Below are 18,017 nucleotides of genomic sequence, written 5' to 3' on the forward strand. Positions count from 1 at the left end.
ACAGCATCTCAGAGATAGCGATGAATGGGTGTTTTCCCGTATGACCATTTCACGAGTGTACCGCGAACATGAGGAATCCGATAAAACATCAAATCTCCGACATCGCTGCAGCCGGAAAAAGATACTGCAAGAACTGGGCCAACGACGACTGGAGAGAATCGTTCGACGTAGCAGAGTGCAATCTTTCCGTAGATTGCTGCATATTTCAATGCTGGGCCGTCAAAAAGTGTCAGCGCGCGAAACGTTCAACGAAACGTCATCGATAGGGGCTCTCGGAGCCATAAGCCCACTCGTGTGCGCTTGATGACTGCACGGCACAAAGCTTTGCGCCTCGCCTGGGCCCATCAACATCGACATTGGACTGTTGATGACTGGAAACATGTTGCCTGGTCGAACGAGTTTCGTTTTAAATTGTATCGAGCGGATGAACGTGTACGGGTATGGAGACAACATCATGAATCCAGGGACCCTGCATGTCAGCAAGGGACTATTCAAGCTGGTGGAGGCTCTATAATGGTGTGAGGCGTGTGCAGTTGGAGTGATATAGGACCCCTGATGCGTCTAGATACGACTCTGACAGATGAAACGTACGTCAGCATCCTGTCTTATCACCTGCATCTATTCCTGTCCATTGTGCATTCTGACGGACTTGGGCAATTCCAGCAGTAATATGCGACACTCCAACGCATCCAGAATTGCTATTGAGATGCTACAGAAACACTCTTTGAGTTTAAACACTTCCGCTGGCCACCAAACTCCCCAGACATGAACATTATTGAGCATATCTTGGATGTCTTGAAACGTGCTGTTCAGAGGAGATCTCCACCCCCTCGTACTCTTACGGATTTATGGACAGCCCTGCAGGACTCATGGTGTCATTTTCCTCCAGCACTACTTCAGACGTTAATCGAGTCCATGCCACGTCGTTTTGTGGCACTTATGCATGCTCGCGGGGGCCGTACACGATATTAGGCGGGTTTACCAGTTTCTTTGCCTCCTCAGTGTATAATTTTAAGTTAAAAATTTAAGAAAATAACAGAAGTATCACGGTTGGGAACTGTGTATTTGTATTAAAACAGCGTAACTGACGACACGCAAATATACAGACTTTATTCATCCAGTGTTTGAGAATGAAAGCGCTTGGAGACTTCCAACAAACTTTACACATAGTTCCAAACCTTACTAAACTTTCTCTCGCTAGCACCCACACCAATAAAAGTTTATCACTTAGTACATTACCGTTGTTCATCCAGTCAAACATGACGTTTTATTACTTCTTCACTACTAATTATACTCACAACAACAACAACAACAACAAAAATGGTTCAAATGGCTCTGAGCACTATGGCACTTAACTGCTGAGGTCATCAGTCCCCTAGAACTTATAACTACTTAAACATAACCAACCTAAGGACATCACACACATCCATGCCCGAGGCAGGATACGAACCTGCGACCGTAGCGGTTGCGCGGTTCCAGACTGTAGCGCCTAGAACCGCTCGGCCACCGCGGCCGGCTATACTCCCAGCCAGTATCTAGATATATCACTGAACGTACCTGCAAAATTATATCGTTATACGTCACTTTAGAAATTCTGATTGAATGTTATCTATCCATTCTGCCTCACTTGTTCTTAAGTCCTCCAAAGCTCTCTTAAATTGTGATTCGAATACTGGACCCCCTACCTCCTCTAAATCGAATCCTATTTTTTCTTCTATCACATCAGACAAATCTTCCCCTTCATAGACGTATTCAGCATACTCTTTCCACCTACTCCCTCTCTCCGTTGTATTTAACAGTGGAATTCCCGTTGCACTCTTGATGTTACCACCCTTGCTTTTTATTTAACTGAAGGTTGTTTTGATTTTGCTATATGCTGCATAAGTCCTTCCGACAATCGTTTCTTTTTCGATTTCTTCACATTTTTCATGCAGCCATTTCGTCTTAGCTTCCCTGCGCTTTCTTTTTATTTCGTTCCTCAGCGAACTGCATTTCTACATTCTTGAATTTCCCTGAACATTTTTGTCACTTAAAGGGTTAAATTTATGGACTGCCGTTTTCAATCGGCAGTCGTATTATAAATAGTGAACACAGCTATGTCCGCTTGCTTAGCTAGGTGGTAACGTGCCCGCCTCCGATGCAAGCTGGCCCAGGTTCGATTTCCGGCCGGGTTTGAGATTTTCTACGCTCGGGGACTCGGTGTGCAATTGGCGGCCGAACTTGCCCGAATAGGGGCCTCCTGGCAAACGATGCCATACGCTCATTTCATAGCTATTTTTTTTACACTGGCTTCGGTAACCATTGTCCTACCGCTGTTTTATTTTAGGGCGAAAGATCGCGACGATACGTGAGATAATTTGTCGCCGGCAGATACGAGTTGGCACGGATCTCCACCGCTGCGTAGACAGCTGCAGCTGTCCCGCTAGTCTCCTCTCGTGTTGCGGGCGCTCCCTGTGTGACAACAGCGTCTAGACGGCTTACCACCGAGACAGCGTTGGCGGAAATGTCTTTCGCGCAGTTCAACTGTCAGGTACCGCGCCTTGTTGGGACCCTACACGGTAGGTATAAATATCAATTTTGACACTCGGACGTAATTTAGGTCAGGTCGCGTCGCTGTGTAACGTGTCAGCACTTCCGCGCCGCAGAGCGCTGAAATAAAATTACTTCCGCACGGCTGCGGGCCTGTCGGACACCCGGACAGCGGCACAGGACGGCTTCCGGCCGGAAAATGACGGCCGCACTGCGCAGCGTGTCAACCAGTGGCGGCAGCAGCCAGTCGACAGTAGCTCGCTGGTCGTTCACCTCCCACTGAGCGGCTTCCAGCTGTTAAAGTATGCGCTGTGGAGGTCCTGTGCATTCGCCGACCATGCTCCTCGAAAGGTAAGGGGGACATGGTGCTTGCATGAGTGAGATATAGCTTCGAGTAATATTACAGGGTGCCTTCGTCCGACTGAGCAGTGGCAAGGTCACCAACTACAGTTTCATTTTCTACCCAGCACGTCGTTGGACGGCAGTGTTAGTTGGGATATGTGGTCTGCGTGCGACTACAGTCACTTCTTGAATGACGCTCCTCCTCAATTATCCTCACGGCGCTTTTGGAGGACTGCACGGTGTTTACCCATTAAAATATCCAGAACATCCAATTACTACATAGTTGGCAACGGGCATTCGGCGGCATTAATCAGAGATGCGATAGAGACACGCCAAAGCGTTCTCGACAGCAGTCAGAATAACGTTACCAATTCGAATACCGACCAGGGCAGTGTGGGGCAATTGGTAGGGAATTCGTTTGAGGTGTTGTGCCAGATGTGGTCCAGTATACGAGAGTCTTTTGAGCGATACGATGCAGCCCCTAGGCAGATTGCATAATGATTGGCCATAAAACTGCTTGGAACTATACTACCCCTGGTAGATCAGGGCTAAAGGCGTTTTGAGACCGTAAGAGACGTGCGTACAGAACATGAGTCAAGGCACTCGGTGCCTACTCGTCTCCTTGGTGGGACCAAATGCATCTATACTAGTAGCAAATATTATTTGTTCAAGTCCCAAACATCTTTCGCTTGGCATATGGTTAAGAACCTGTGCCTAACCCGAATGTAGCTGGACGAAACCTGGTGAGCCTGAGGGTGCCTGGGCTCCATAGTATGTACCTCTGGCTATTTGGGAACAGCAGATTTTACATTTCACTTGCTCACTGTACAGCTATCGATGCTGAGTTAGCAGCTAGGTGGTACCCAATACATGCCTGTCCCCAAGGGCTCTAATCGAGAGAATCAAGGGGCTGAACTACAAAGAGAGGAGGGGGTAAGGCGGTGGGAGTTTTCCGGGCCTTGACCTGTAAGTGGTAATGGAGTCAGGCAGTGGAACTTCCATCACCCCTGCGCTGTTCTTTTTAGAAGGTCTTTTTACTTACAAGCTAAAAGTTATATCAAGCAAATCTGGAGGAAGCAGCTCTATAATTACCTCAAAAGGAAACTGACTGATGAGCAAGCGGTACAACACTACAACGAGCGAAAGACAATTCTATAGACAAAGGGGTAAGTGAATTTTGTTCTCGCCTTTTGTAAATACGACACTGACGGAGTGGGTATGTATTATAACATGACACACCAAACCGATATTTATCAAACTTTGTGCAGATCTTCATCCCATAGCGAGTATTAAATGATTAAACTATAATTCAATTCGGAACTGGCTTCCATCATGAACATCAGTAAGTGGTGTGACCATCATAGGCACGAAGACGCTGTTGCATTCGTTGTGACATGAAAGCAACCACTCTCCGAAAGTCATCTTGAAGAATACTTCGCCGTTCCTGAAACAGCCGTAGGACCAGGCAGTCCAGCCATGATCCGTACATTCCTCAGAGCGTTCGATATTTGGACTTCAGTGTAGGACCCTGCATTATCTTGCTGGAATACGCAATTTGCTGCCATGGTCAGGAAGAGTATGATAAAAGGGGATGGTTTAACATTCTTGCCCACTAGTGAGCATTCAGCCTCCCTTCAACAGTTATCAAGTCTGCCGTCTCAAATCCAACGAATTTCGGGAATCGCTGTTTCTTGTAACATTTCCCGAGGTCGCATTCGGAAACATTGTCATCGATGTGACTGCAACAAACAGAAGCAAAATTCATAGTTGCACACATTGTCTGCGGTGTAATGTCAGTAGTAAATACCTGCGGTAACTTGAGACATTAATCCAATTTCCATTAATCCGTTCCCGACACATTGCCTTAGGCCTATATTCTGTAAGGAATTCAGCTGGCCGGCCGTGGTGGCCGAGCGGTTCTAGGCGCTTCAGTCTGGAACCGCGCGACCGCTACGGTCGCAAGTTCGAATCCTGCCTCGGGCATGGATGTGTGTGTTGTCCTTAGGTTTAAGTACTTCTAAGTTCTGGGGAACTGATGACCACAGCTGTTAAGTCCCGTAGTGCTCAGAGCCATTTGAACCATTTTTGAATTCAGCTGTTGTCATCCATCTATTCGTCAGAGCCAGCCGAACAGTCCTACGTACTTCTCGTGGTGGAATCCTTCTGGAAGGACCTGTGACTCCTTTATTTGTCACATTGTTATTCTGAGTCCGTGTCGTCACCAATCGCTCTGCAGTCATCGCACAATAGACAACTGTCGTACAGTCTGTCGGTATGATGCTCTAGTTTCTGTCACTCCAATCAAACTCCCTGTCTATCACGTTCTACGGGCATGTTATGTCGCGATCTCCAACTGAAAAGCCATCATTTTTCCCATACCATTCTTTATCTGCGGGAATGGCTTTTTTCTGCGCTGAAAATAAGCTCTCACGAGATGAAATTTTAAAAACATGTTCACAGGCATGGAAATGCCTAAGTTCGGTCAAGTTGTATCTTAAGGTGCATGAAATATTTTCTGGGTCAGTTTTATTTTGCACTACCCATATGTTCTCACTGAATTTTTGCGAGTACTCTGGCACAAAGTCGACTAAATATTTATGACGGAAGTTCGTTATACTATTTGTTTCCGCACCGGCTCTTCCCGTTCTAGAGAGCTCCGGTGTAGAAATACGTGTGTTACGGAATACAATGTATCTTTTCATGAACAATATGAGTATATCTAGCGGCAAATACTAACATAATACCTGTAGAATCAACATCCTTACTATTTTTGTAAAGATGTTTGCTTCACTTGTTTGTATGAAGACTTGTCGAGGTTCTGGACTTCTGTAGTGTCAAAAAGGTAAGACCAGAAATTATTCGATCATCGTGACCTATTATGGAATGCACTTTGCACCCCAAGCGCAACTCTCCAAATGTCCTCATACACCAAAAATATTCTCTTATGAACGTTATTCTTTCTTTCTATTCCTTTTCAGTATGTCTTACCACCGAAAATTATTTATTATTTTATGTTTAAAATAATATCAAATCGGTGATTTGCCTGTACTCACTGTTGTGAAGAGGTTAGCGCAAGTTAACAGTCCTATTATAACCGCTTCATTGGTCTTCTTTCTGTCCTCATTTCTTTATCCTTACTCATAATAACATCTACATTACTTGCAGGTCTTTGTTTAGTCCCTCTGGGTCATTATGAATTCCATGCGCAAGTAGTGGGCGTTGGGGAAAATCACACATAGCTGTCCTAAGCAAAGTCGGAGATGGTTTGTCGTTCTCTTCCTCAAATTGTTTACGTAGAGTCATGATATAACTCTACTGCTTAGATGTCTAAAAGGGTAGGCGTGTCGTGTGTCACTGCTTAGTTCTGTTGTGTGTGTATGTTGGAGGAGTAGGGACTATCTCCATATCTGAACGACTAGCGTGCCGAACTGCCATGCAGGAGGACCCCAATTCAGCTCCTAGTATCGGCAGCGGTTTTTGCTTGGTTGGAGGAGGAGACCTGGGTGCGCTCAGCTCGTATGGACAGTTACGAAGCTTCTTGAAGGAGAAGTATCGGTTCCAAGGCTGGAAAAGCTGACAACGGCCAAGGTAGTGATGAGTTGGCTCCTGACTCACCGTAACACCGAAAAAACGCCGTAGGTTGAGGACCATACAGCTGCTGACGCTGTCCTCATGAGATGATCGCTAAATTCATTTTTTATATATGTATAAAAGAATAGCTCAAGATTTACTCCGGTGCTGGCAAGTAGTCTATATTGTCGTATAGTACACAGAGTACGGCCGAAACGAACGTCTTCATCTGACGAACAGACCACCATTAAAAAAAATCACAGATTTTCACCCCTGGGCCACCGTAATACCTCGTCACACGGTTTAATCCTGAACATTGGTGAAAGACCAGATGCTCAGGAACTTTGTAACACCAACTCAGCTGCCAATATATATGTAATTACTGGTATCGAAAATTAATATCACTACCAGGAGTAGACCTAATTTTCTCCTGGTCGATCGTCAGTACATTAATGTGTGTTAGCAGCTGTCACGTTGTGTAGCTTTTCTCTTCACCAACAGTATCTCCTTGGCCACTTTATCTTCTCCCGTCTACAGAGGAACGGTCGCTACTGTAGCCCCGTCTTCGCAATTCTTTCTGCATCCTTCTGCTTTTTACCACTTGTCCCTCGGCTGACTTTCTCCTTGGTCTCTGGTCTTGTGTCTGCATCTAATGTATCTTTCTAAGCATCCTTTTCTCAGTCACTCTCTCCACTATTTTAATCTGCTGTCCTCAAACTTCTCTTGTAGGAGTTGCTCTCGAATTATTTCTCTGACACATTCATTCCTCGGTTTTCCATTTTTCTAACACCTGCTTGAATTCGCCAAAACTTCGTTTCACCTGCTTGCACCTAACTTTCCCTAATGTGCCAGGTTTCTGCAGCGTACAGCTGAGTTGATATAAAATTTAAAGCTTGACATTGTCAGTCTGAAGCACACCGTCTATTTGAAAAGAACTATTTTATTCACAAAAGTCTGGATCTCATTAGTTGGTGCCCGACAAATAACCAATTTCGACTCTAATTAGGCATCAATGGTACCAAAAAAGAAAGTAATATGTGAAGTGTGCATTTAACACTCTTCATGGTTATTTCAAGTCAGCAGCCGTGTTTGCTATGCATCGTACTTCAGACCGCGTCCTACGTAAGCGACAGAAGCGACCGACAGCGTGCGACAGCTTCAGGCGACAAAACACAACCGCAGGTATACACTACTGGACATTAAAATTAGTACACCACGAAGATAACGTGCTACAGACGCAAATTTAACCGACAGTAAGAAGATGCTTTGATATGCAAATGGTTAGCTTTTCAGAGCATTCAAACAAGGCTGGCGCCGGTGGCGACACCTAAAACGTGCTGACATGAGGAAAGTTTCCAGCCGATTTCTCATACACAAACAGCAGTTGAGCGGCGTTGCTGGTGAAACGTTGTTTTGATGCCTCGTGTAAGGAGGAGAAATGCGTACCATCACGTTTCCGACTTTGATAAAGGTCGGATTGTAGCCTATCGCAATTGCGGTTTTTCGTATCGCGACATTGCTGCTCGCGTTGGTCGAGATCCAATGACTGTTAGCATAATATGGAATCGGTGGGTTCAGGAGGGTAATACGGAACTCCATGCTGGATGCCAACGGCCTCGTATCACTAGCAGCCGAGATGACAGGCCTCTTATCCGCATGGCTGTAACGGATCGTGCAGCCACGTCTCGATCCCTAAGTCAACAGATGGGGACGTTTGCAAGACAACAACCATCTGCACGAACAGTTCTACGACGTTTCCAGCAGCATGGACTCTCAGCTCGGAGACCATGGCTGTGGTTACCCTTGAAGCTGCATCACAGGCAGGAGCGCCTGCGATGGTGTACTCAGCGACGAACCTGGGTGCACGAATGGCAAAACGTCATTTTTTTCGGATGAATCCAGGTTCTGTTTACAGCATCATGATGGTCGCATCTGTGTTTGGCGACATCGCGGTGAGCGCACTTTGGAAGTATGTATTCGTCATCGCCATACTGGCGTATCACCCGGCGTGATGGTATGGGGTGCCATCGGTTACACGTCTTGGTCACCTCTTGTTCGCATTGGCGGCACTTTGAACACTGAACTTTACATTTCAGATGTGTTACGATCCGTGGCTCTACCCTTCATTCGCCGGCCGGAGTGGCCGAGCGGTTCTAGGCGCTACAGTCTGGAACCGAGCGACCGCTACGGTCGCGGGTTCGAATCCTGCCTCGGGCATGGATGTGTATGATGTCCTTAGGTTAGTTAGGTTTAAGTAGTTCTAAGTTCTAGGGGACTGATGACCTCAGCAGTTGAGTCCCATAGTGCTAAAAGCCATTTGAACCAATCTACCCTTCATTCGATCCCTGCGAAAACCTACATTTCAGCAGGATAAAGCACGACCGCATATTGCAGGTCCTGTACGGGCCTTTCTGGATACAGGAAATGTTCGACTGCTGCCCTCGCCAGCACATTCTCCAGATCTCTCACCAATTGAAAACGTCTGGTCAATGGTGGCCGAGCAACTGGCTCGTCACGATACGCCAGTCACTATTCTTGATGAACTATGGTAACGTGTTGAAGCTGCATGGGCAGCTGTACCTGTACATGCCATCCAAGCTCTGTTTGACTCTAAGCCCAGGCGTATCGAGGCCGTTATTACGGCCAGAGGTGGTTGTTCTGGGTACTGATTTCTCAGGATCTATCCACCCAAACTGCGTGAAAGTGTAATCACATGTCAGTTCTAGTATAATATATTTGTCCAATGAATACCCGTTTATCATCTGCATTTCTTCTTGGTGTAGCAATTTTAATGGCCAGTAGTGTGTTTCCCTACTTTATTTAAGGAGCACATAGAATTATAAAAAACGAAGGAACCAAGCATAAGTAAAACCATTTTTGTGAAAAAAAGCAACGGATTTTTGCCAGGAAGGGGTGATAAAATAAAAAAAATAGTGTCGGTTAAGAAACGTTCAATGTATTAACCGGGATTAGAGATCTGCGGACAACATATTTTTTCTTGTTATTCGTTTTTGTTGGAGTTTTGCGATTTTTTTAAACTGTACTTCTCGCACAAGTAATCTAAACATGCTGAGTCCCCTTCAACAAACCTAACTGTGGCAGATTTAAAGCATGAACAGGAACAGGAGTCGATATGAAATGACGACTATGAGTAATAGATGAAGACTTTCTTCAAAAAATGCTTGAAATACTTTTATTTCTTCTCTTTATTTTACATTTTTTAATATTTTTATAACTATTTGTGTCTACCAAAAATTTTTATTTTCCCTTTCTGAATTTTTAGTGCTATTAATGAATCATTAGATTCATAACTGTTTAAGTGTCATAATCAAATACGACCAAGACGTTTGTCAATAAGAGGGTCTATAGCATGTCTAGTATGTCACCTTCTTACTTTTCCGGATCTTTCTTGCCAGAGTACTACACAAGCATAACGGAGCACATACGCGACGCAGTTACAGGCCGACGTTGCAGTAACACTCTGCTCCATCCCCATGTGCGTCTTTTCAGGAGTACATCCGGTCCTGTCTTCATTTTTAAGGATGATAATGCGCAATAGCACCGAACAACGTAGGCGGAAGCGTTCTTGGAACGAGCGGATATTCGGTGAAAGTACTAGCCTACCCACTCACCCTACTTAAATCCCATAGAGCACGATCGCGATGCGATGGTAGACGTACTGCAGCACGTCCACATTGTAACTGCTTTGTTTCATTACCTGTATGTTATTTCTCAAGGTCTCTTAGGAATCTGTGGAACGTTAAAAGTGAATGCGATTGTTAGATGGTTTGGATGGAAGCATGAGGGGGGGGGGGGGAACAATTGTGACCACCCACCTTTTTTTTCTCCCTATTGGACTGCCACAGTAACGATAAATACGGCTGGCGGGGGGAAAAGTCAATCCGCGCTGCTGTGTTGACCGTAGCGTCAGCGGCAGAGTCAGCTCGTCCAGCCACTAGAGACAGCCGCTGGCCACTCAAGCCCACCCTGCCAGACAATGGCGCCGTTACCCCGGCCAGAGGAGCCACAGGCACGGTGAGCCGATTCGCCGGCGATCGAAGGCGCTGCCAGAATTAAAATAACACCCCCTGGCGAGGCTGATCGGGCCGCCACATTGTAAAGCCACAAACGAAAATTGTTCGTCGAAAGAATAATACGGGCTCCTGTGTTTCAATGGAGAAGCGGTTCGCCGTCCCAGTTTCGTTCTGCTGCACCACGTTCTGCGGTTCGTATTAGTGTTTTACTCGGACGGAATTGAAAAAAAAAGAAAAGCAAAAGAAAACGTTCCACAAACAAAAAATTCGCTAGGCTCTTCTCTTTCACTGAGCAGAAAAATTAAGAAAAGGAAAACAAAAAATTGTCGTTACATTATTTTATTGTCAAACTTTTCATTAGTTTAAAACTAGCTGGTTACAAGAAGGACTGCGTCCCACAGTCTCGATTGGTGACACGCTTACCATATTCAAACGAATCACAGTAAAAAGTAAGATGAAAGGAACGAAATAAGGTTAGCGTACCGTCGACGTCGCTGGAGCATACCGCGTTTACATTAAGCTATTTAGAAAAACCAGTGCTAACGTAAATCTGGGTAGCAGGACTGGGATTTGAACACCGCTCCTCTTGAATATACTCCGAGAGGGGTTCCCCATCCTGTTACCTAGAGTTGGATTACCACCGGTTTCCCTAAATCACTTTCGAATGATATCGTGTGAACAAAAATACTTAGGTGGAAATATGATGGCGCTAGACCAGCGATGTGCGGTATTGGCAGATCACCGACGACCTTTTCGCTATGCATCCAGTATATTAGGACAGATCTGAAGATGGTGATTATAGACCGAAAACGGTAGTCTGATGACAAAAAATTTGTGACCATAGACGCGAAGTAAAGGAAATTTATTTTATAATCGGGTCACTGCTCAATTCAAGACCATATGGCACTTTGTGAATGCTGTTTTCAAGTTCGTTATCAAAGTCAGGTCGCCCACGGCTGATAATAACTATCCCCAAAAGATCGATGTTTTCAAAATGGTTCAAATGGCTCTGAGCACTATGGGACTTAACTTCTGAGGTCATCAGTCACCTAGAACTTAGAACTACTTAAACCTATCTAACCTAAGGACATCACACACATCCACGCCCGAGGCAGGATTCGAACCTGCGACCGTAGCGGTCGCGCGGTTCCAGACTGTAGCGCCTATAACCGCTCGGCCACTTCGGCCGGCATGTTTTCAATATCACTGTTAGATCATATGTTTCTTAGACAAACGATGTCAAAATGTATTCTAGGTGCTTGAAGGAATAAAAATGAAAATGTATATTTATTTTGTACAACGTTTTTGAATAATGTAATGTAGAAGAGCATGGTCCACGTTAATTTAAACAAAAAATGGTTCATAAGGCTCTGAGCACTATGGTACTTAACTTCTATGGTCATCAGTCCCTTAGAACTTAGAACTACTTAAACATAACTAACCTAAGGACATCACACACATCCATACCCGAGGCAGGATTCGAACCTGCGACCGTAGCAGCAGTGCGGTTTCAGACTGACGCGCCTAGAATCGCTCGGCCAGAATAGCCGGCACCTCACAAGAGAGGTGAATTACTTTCAGAATTAGTCAGATTTTTCTTTCAGCAATGTTTAACAATTTTAATCCATCAAATCAGCGGTAGCGGACAAGCAGTTTTACACCCATTGTGACTGTCGCCTGTGTTCCACGTCACCGTGCAATAACCACTTACAGACAGAAGGTGGCAGCACTGGCAGTGGGAGTACATAAAGGATGTCGCTCGGACAAAAAAAAGTACAGTCGTAGTTGTAATGCGAAAACGGAGCTATTTATCTGATGTCCAAAAGGGCATGATCTTTGGCTTCGGGCCAAGGATGGAAGCTTTTCCGAAACGGGTAAGTTTGTAAACTGTTCGAGTGATACCGAAGTTAAAGTATACCGTGCACAGCAAAATGGCGCAATCCAAAGGTTGGCGCTGAGGCAGCTGTCCAGTACCATGGGGCACAGATGTCAGGGGTGAACGACTGCTGCGGGGATGTGTGCAGGCGAATAGGTGTGCAACTGCTGAGCAGCTGACCGCTCAGATGAACCAAGGGAATACGAGCAGTGTCTCCTCAACGACCGTTCAGTGGACGTTGCTGGGTATGGGCCTCTGCAGCAGGCGCCCTATTCATGTACCCATGCTGACTGCTGTTCATCGGCGATTACTTTTGGAATTTGCACGTCGATACCGCAGCAGTACATCCACCGAGTGGCGACAGGCGGCCTTTTCAGAAGAATCATGTTTTATTCTTCATCGGGCAGACGGCCGTTGGCTTGTACAGCGTGGAACGTCTGAAAGCAAACACCCTGCGCCAATCGTTGGAAGGGACTAGGCCGGAGGAAGGAATGTTGTGGTCTGGGGAATGTTTTTGCAGCATTGCCTGGGTGATCTCGCCATTCTTGAAGACAAGTATGCATCTGTCGTTGGGGCCCATGTCCATCCCTAGATGCAATTCGCTTTTCCTCGGCATGACATTTACTAGCGGGGCAGTACAACGTGTCACACAACTCTCAGTATATTTGCGTGGTTCGAAGAGCTCAAAGAAGAGTTCACTGTACTCCCCTGAGCACCAAGCTCGCCAGATTTAAACCCAATCGAAAATCTACAGGACCACATAGATAGAGCCATGAATCCTGAACTTAGAAAAATGGTTCAAAAATCAAATGTGTGTGAAACCTTATGGGACTTAACTGCTAAGGTCATCAGTCCCTAAGCGTACACATTACTTAACCTAAATCATCCTAAGGACAAACACACACACACCCATGCCCGAGGGTCGACTCGAACCTCCGCCGGGACCAGCCGCACAAAAAATGGTTCAAATGTCTCTGAACACTAAGGGACTTCACATCTGAGGTCATCAGTCCCCTGGAACTTAGAACTACTTTAGCCTAACTAACCTAAGAACATCACGCACATCCATGCCCGAGGCGGGATTCGAACCTGCTATCGTAGCGGTCGCGCAGTTCCAGACTGAAGTGCCTAGAACCGCTCGGCCATACTGGCCGGCCCTGAACTTAGAGATCTAGCGCAGCTTGCCATGGCATTAGAATCGGCATGGCTCAACATCTCCATAGTTACGACCCGAAACCTCATTGACACTCTTCCCGCACGTATGACAGCAGTCCGCAGCACAAAAGATGGGTACAGATGGTTCAAATGGCTCTGAGCACTATGGGACTTAACATCTGAGGTCATCAGTCCCCTAGAACTTAGAACTACTTAAACCTAACTAATCTAAGGACATGACACACACCCATGCCCGAGGCAAGATTCGAACATGCGACCGTAGCGGTCGCGCGGTTCCAGACTGAAGCGCCTAGAACCGCTCGGCCACTCCGGCCGGCCGAAAGATGGGTATTGAGGCTTTTCACAGGAAGTCATATTAATATATGAAGATATTAACTGTTCCAGAAAGAATAGATACCATTGATGACCGTGCAATTTCTCGAGAGTAAATGATAATAATTGAACCCTCAGCTGCCGACAGGTGTTGACATACCTCGATGGGGACAACTGAAAATGTGTGCCCCGACCGGGGCTCGAACCCAGGATCTCCTGCTTACATGGCAGACGCTCTATCCATCTGAGGCACCGAGGATACAGATGAATAGCGCGACTGCGAGTAATGAGTGGATGGCCAAATATCTATTACGTACATTACGTATCTAGATTGTGGACAGTTGGGAATGTGGGTCTCACGGGAAGCGTGCAAGGAATAAGTCCCTGCAGTCGCGCTATTCATCTGTGTCTTACGGAGCCACCACCAGCTTGGGCAGTGCGTTGTCGACAACTTGTATCCTTGGCTCCGTGAGGTCTGCGCCACACTCGAATCCTACCAACAGCTCTTACCAGCTGAAATCGGGACTCTAATCCGACCACAGTTTTCCACTCGTCTAGGGTCCAACCGATATGGTCACGAGCCCAGGAGAGGCTCAGCAGGCGGTGCCGTGCTGTTAGCAAAGGCACTCGCGTCGGTGGCCTGCTACCATAACCCATTAACGCCAGATATCGGCGCACTGCACTAACAGATACTTTCGTCCTACATCCCACGTTGATTTTTTCCGTTATTTCACGCAGTGTCGCTTGTCTGGTGCACTGACAATTCAGCAAACCTTGCTGTTCTCGGTCGGTAAGTGAAGGCCGCCGGCCACTGCGTTGTCCGTGGCGAGAGGTAATTTGGTACTCTCGGCACACTCTTGACACTGTGGAACTCGGAAGATAGAATTCCCTGACGAGTGTCCCACGCGTCTATCTCCAACTACCATTCTGCGTTCAAAATCTGTTAACTCCCGTCGTGCGGCCGTAATTACGTGGGGAACCTTTTCAAAAGACTCACCTGAATATAAATGACTCCTCCGCGAATGCACTGCCCTTTTATACGTTATGTACGCTATAATATCGCAATCTGTGAATACGTATCTTGCTATCCCATGACTTTTGTCTCCTTAGTGTATATGTATAACTGTAGTTATTACAGCCTTTTGTTACAGCAATTACTTAATTTACAATTAACTGTAAATTTGACTGAATCTGTTTTCTTTTAACTCGTTCTTTCACTCATGAGTCTTTCGAACTTTGTGGTGAGGTACTTAGTACTCTGCTGATGGTTAACGAATTGGATCAATATTCTAAAGTTTCACTCGCAAAGCTCAGGCTTCGAATAAACGCACTCCAACGTTCCAAAAAAAGTTACTGTTACCTTGTCATGTCTATTACAGAGCTATTAAAATACTGGTTGGATCCTACTTTGCGGTGAGTTGCTTGTCCTGCGTTGTAGCGCTTCCAATGAAATTCATTATTGGCGATAGGTTTTTCTTGATCAGCGAGCAGCTCGAGTAAATTTGGTCCACACAAATTAACTCAAAAATCTTCTTGCGACCATATTCTGTGCCCACACACGGGCTCAGTCACTTATGTTTTGCCTTGCCACATATTGTAACACCATTTCCATCACAATCTCAATTTGGCATTTGCTTGACAACATACAAGTCTGTACCTCACCGGACATACTTCGCAGATCGTCTCTGTGCTCCCTTCTACGACTACCTGCCCTCGCGTCAGTGATGTTGTTGTTACACGGAAGATAAATAAATCAATTTTCGTGATACTCCGAGCGTGTTTGCTGTAACGACCTGACATAATTATTTCTTGCTTTGTGTTTCATCATACATTATATTTTCATAAACGCCAATTACTGAAAAATTCATAAATGCATATAGTTACGAAAACTAATGAAATCAAGTAGATGAAATGTACTTAAGACATTGAGTTGTAGCGTTAGTAGCTCTGTCCACTAAATTTCACATCTTATACAGCGTGGCCCATTGATCGTGACCGGGCCAAATCTCTCACGAAATAAGTGTCAAACGAAAAACCTACAAAGAACGAAACTTGTTTAGCTTGAAGGAGGAAACCAGATGGCACTATGGTTGGCCCGCTAGATGGCGCTGCCATAGATCAAACGGATATCAGCTGCGTTTTTTAAAACAGGAACCCCCATTTTTATTACATATTCGTGTAGTACGTAAATAAATATAAATTTTTTAGTTGGACCACTTTTTTCGCTTTGTGATAGATCGCGCTGTAATAGTCACAAACATATGGCTTACAATTTTAGACCAACAGTTGGTAACAGGTAGGTTTTTTAAATTAAAATACAGAACGTAGCTACATTTGAACATTTTATTTCGGTTGTTCCGACGTGATACATGTACCTTTGTGAACTTATAATTTCTGAGAACGCATCCTGTTACAGCGTGATTACCTGTAAATACCACATTAATGCAATAAATGATGTCCGTCAACATCAATGCATTTGGCAATAGGTGTAACGACATTTCTCTCAACAGCGAGTAGTTCGCCTTCCGTAACGTACGCACATGCATTGACAATGCGTTGACGCTTGTTGTCATGCGTTGTCGGTGGATCACGATAGCAAATATCCTTCAACTTTCCCCACAGAAAGGAATCCGTGGACGTCAGATACGGTGAACGTGCGGGCCATGGTACGATGCTTCGACGACCAATCCACACGTCATGAAATATGCCATTCAATACCGCTTCAACCGCACGCGAGCTATGTGCCGGACATCCATCATGTTGGAAGTACACCGCCATTCTGTCATGCAGTGAAACATTTTGTAGCAACATCGGTAGAACATACGTAGGAAATCAGCACACATTGCACCATTTAGATTGCCATCGATAAAATGGGGGCCAATTATCCTTCCTCCCATAATTCTGCACCATACATTAACCCGCCAAGGTCGCTGATGTTCCACTTGTCGCAGCCATCGTGGATTTTCCGTTGCTCAGTACTTCATATTATACTACTTTACGTTACCGCTTTTGGTGAATGACGCTTCGTCGCTAAATAGAACGCGTGCAAAAAATCTGTTATCGCCCCGTAATTTCTCTTGTGCCCGGTGGCAGAACTGTACACGACGTTCAAAGTCGTCGCCATGCAATTCCTGGTGCATAGAAATATGGTACGGGTGCAGTCGATGTTGATGTAGCATTCTCAGCACCGACGTTTTTGAGATTCCCGATTTTGTCTGCTGCTGATGTGCGGATTAGCCGCGACAGCAGCTAAAACGCCTACTTGGGAATCATCATTTGTTGCAGGTCGCGGTTGACGTTTGACATGTGGCTGAACACTTCCTGTTTCCTTAAATAACGTAACTATCCGGCGAACGGTCCGGACACTACGATGATGTCGACCAGGATACCGAGCAGCATACATAGCACACGCCCTTAGGGCATGTTGATCACAATAGCCATACATCAACACGATATCGAACTTTTCCACAATTGGTAAACGCTCCATTTTAACACGGGTAATGTATCACGAAGCAAATACCGTCCGCACTGGCGGAATGTTACGTGATACCACGTACTTATACGTTTGTGACTATTGCAGCGCTATCTATCACAAAGCGAAAAAAGTGTTCCAACTAAAACTTTCGTGAAACTTCCTGGCAGATTAAAACTGTGTGCCGGACCGACACTCGAACTCTGGACCTTTGCCTTTCATGGGCAAGTGCTCTACCAACTGAGCTACCCAAGTACGACTCACGCCCCGTCCTCACAGCTTTAATTCCGCCAGTAGTTCGTGTCCTACCTTCCAAACTTCACAGAAGCTCTCCTGCGAAACTTGCAGAACTAGCACTCCTGGAAGAAAGGATATTGCGAAGACATGGCTTAGTTTTGAAGGTACGAGACGAGGTACTGGCGGAACTAAAGCTGTGAGGAGGGTGCGTGAGTCGTGCTTGGGTAGCTCAGTTGGTAGAGCACTTGCCCGCGAAAGGAAAGGTCCCGAGTTCGAGTCTCGGTCCGGCACACAGTTTTGATCTGCCAGGAAGTTTCATATCTGCGCACACTCCTCTGTAGAGTGAAAATTTCATTCTTAAAACTTTCATATTTCCTTACGTGCTACACGAATATGTAATAAAAAATGGGGGTTACTATTTTTAAAAAACGCAGTTGATATCCGTTTGGCCTATGGCAGCGCCATCTAG

At 45.6% G+C, this 18,017-nt stretch overlaps 1 protein-coding gene across 2 annotated transcripts in view; it reads left to right on the forward strand.

Annotated features, from left to right (window-relative positions):
- The first annotated feature begins 2,851 nt into the window (after positions 1-2,851).
- LOC126465694 (carboxypeptidase M) overlaps positions 2,852-18,017 on the forward strand; it is a 500,418-nt gene continuing 485,252 nt past the window's right edge. For both annotated transcript variants that reach the window (XM_050096325.1, XM_050096327.1), the window contains exon 1: positions 2,852-2,880. In XM_050096325.1, the coding sequence (XP_049952282.1) occupies positions 2,867-2,880 (14 nt within the window). In that variant the 5' untranslated portion in view covers positions 2,852-2,866. The remainder of the gene's footprint in view (positions 2,881-18,017) is intronic.

The sequence above is a fragment of the Schistocerca serialis genome, chromosome 1, assembly GCF_023864345.2.
Source record: "Schistocerca serialis cubense isolate TAMUIC-IGC-003099 chromosome 1, iqSchSeri2.2, whole genome shotgun sequence".
Lineage (NCBI taxonomy): Eukaryota > Metazoa > Arthropoda > Insecta > Orthoptera > Acrididae > Schistocerca > Schistocerca serialis.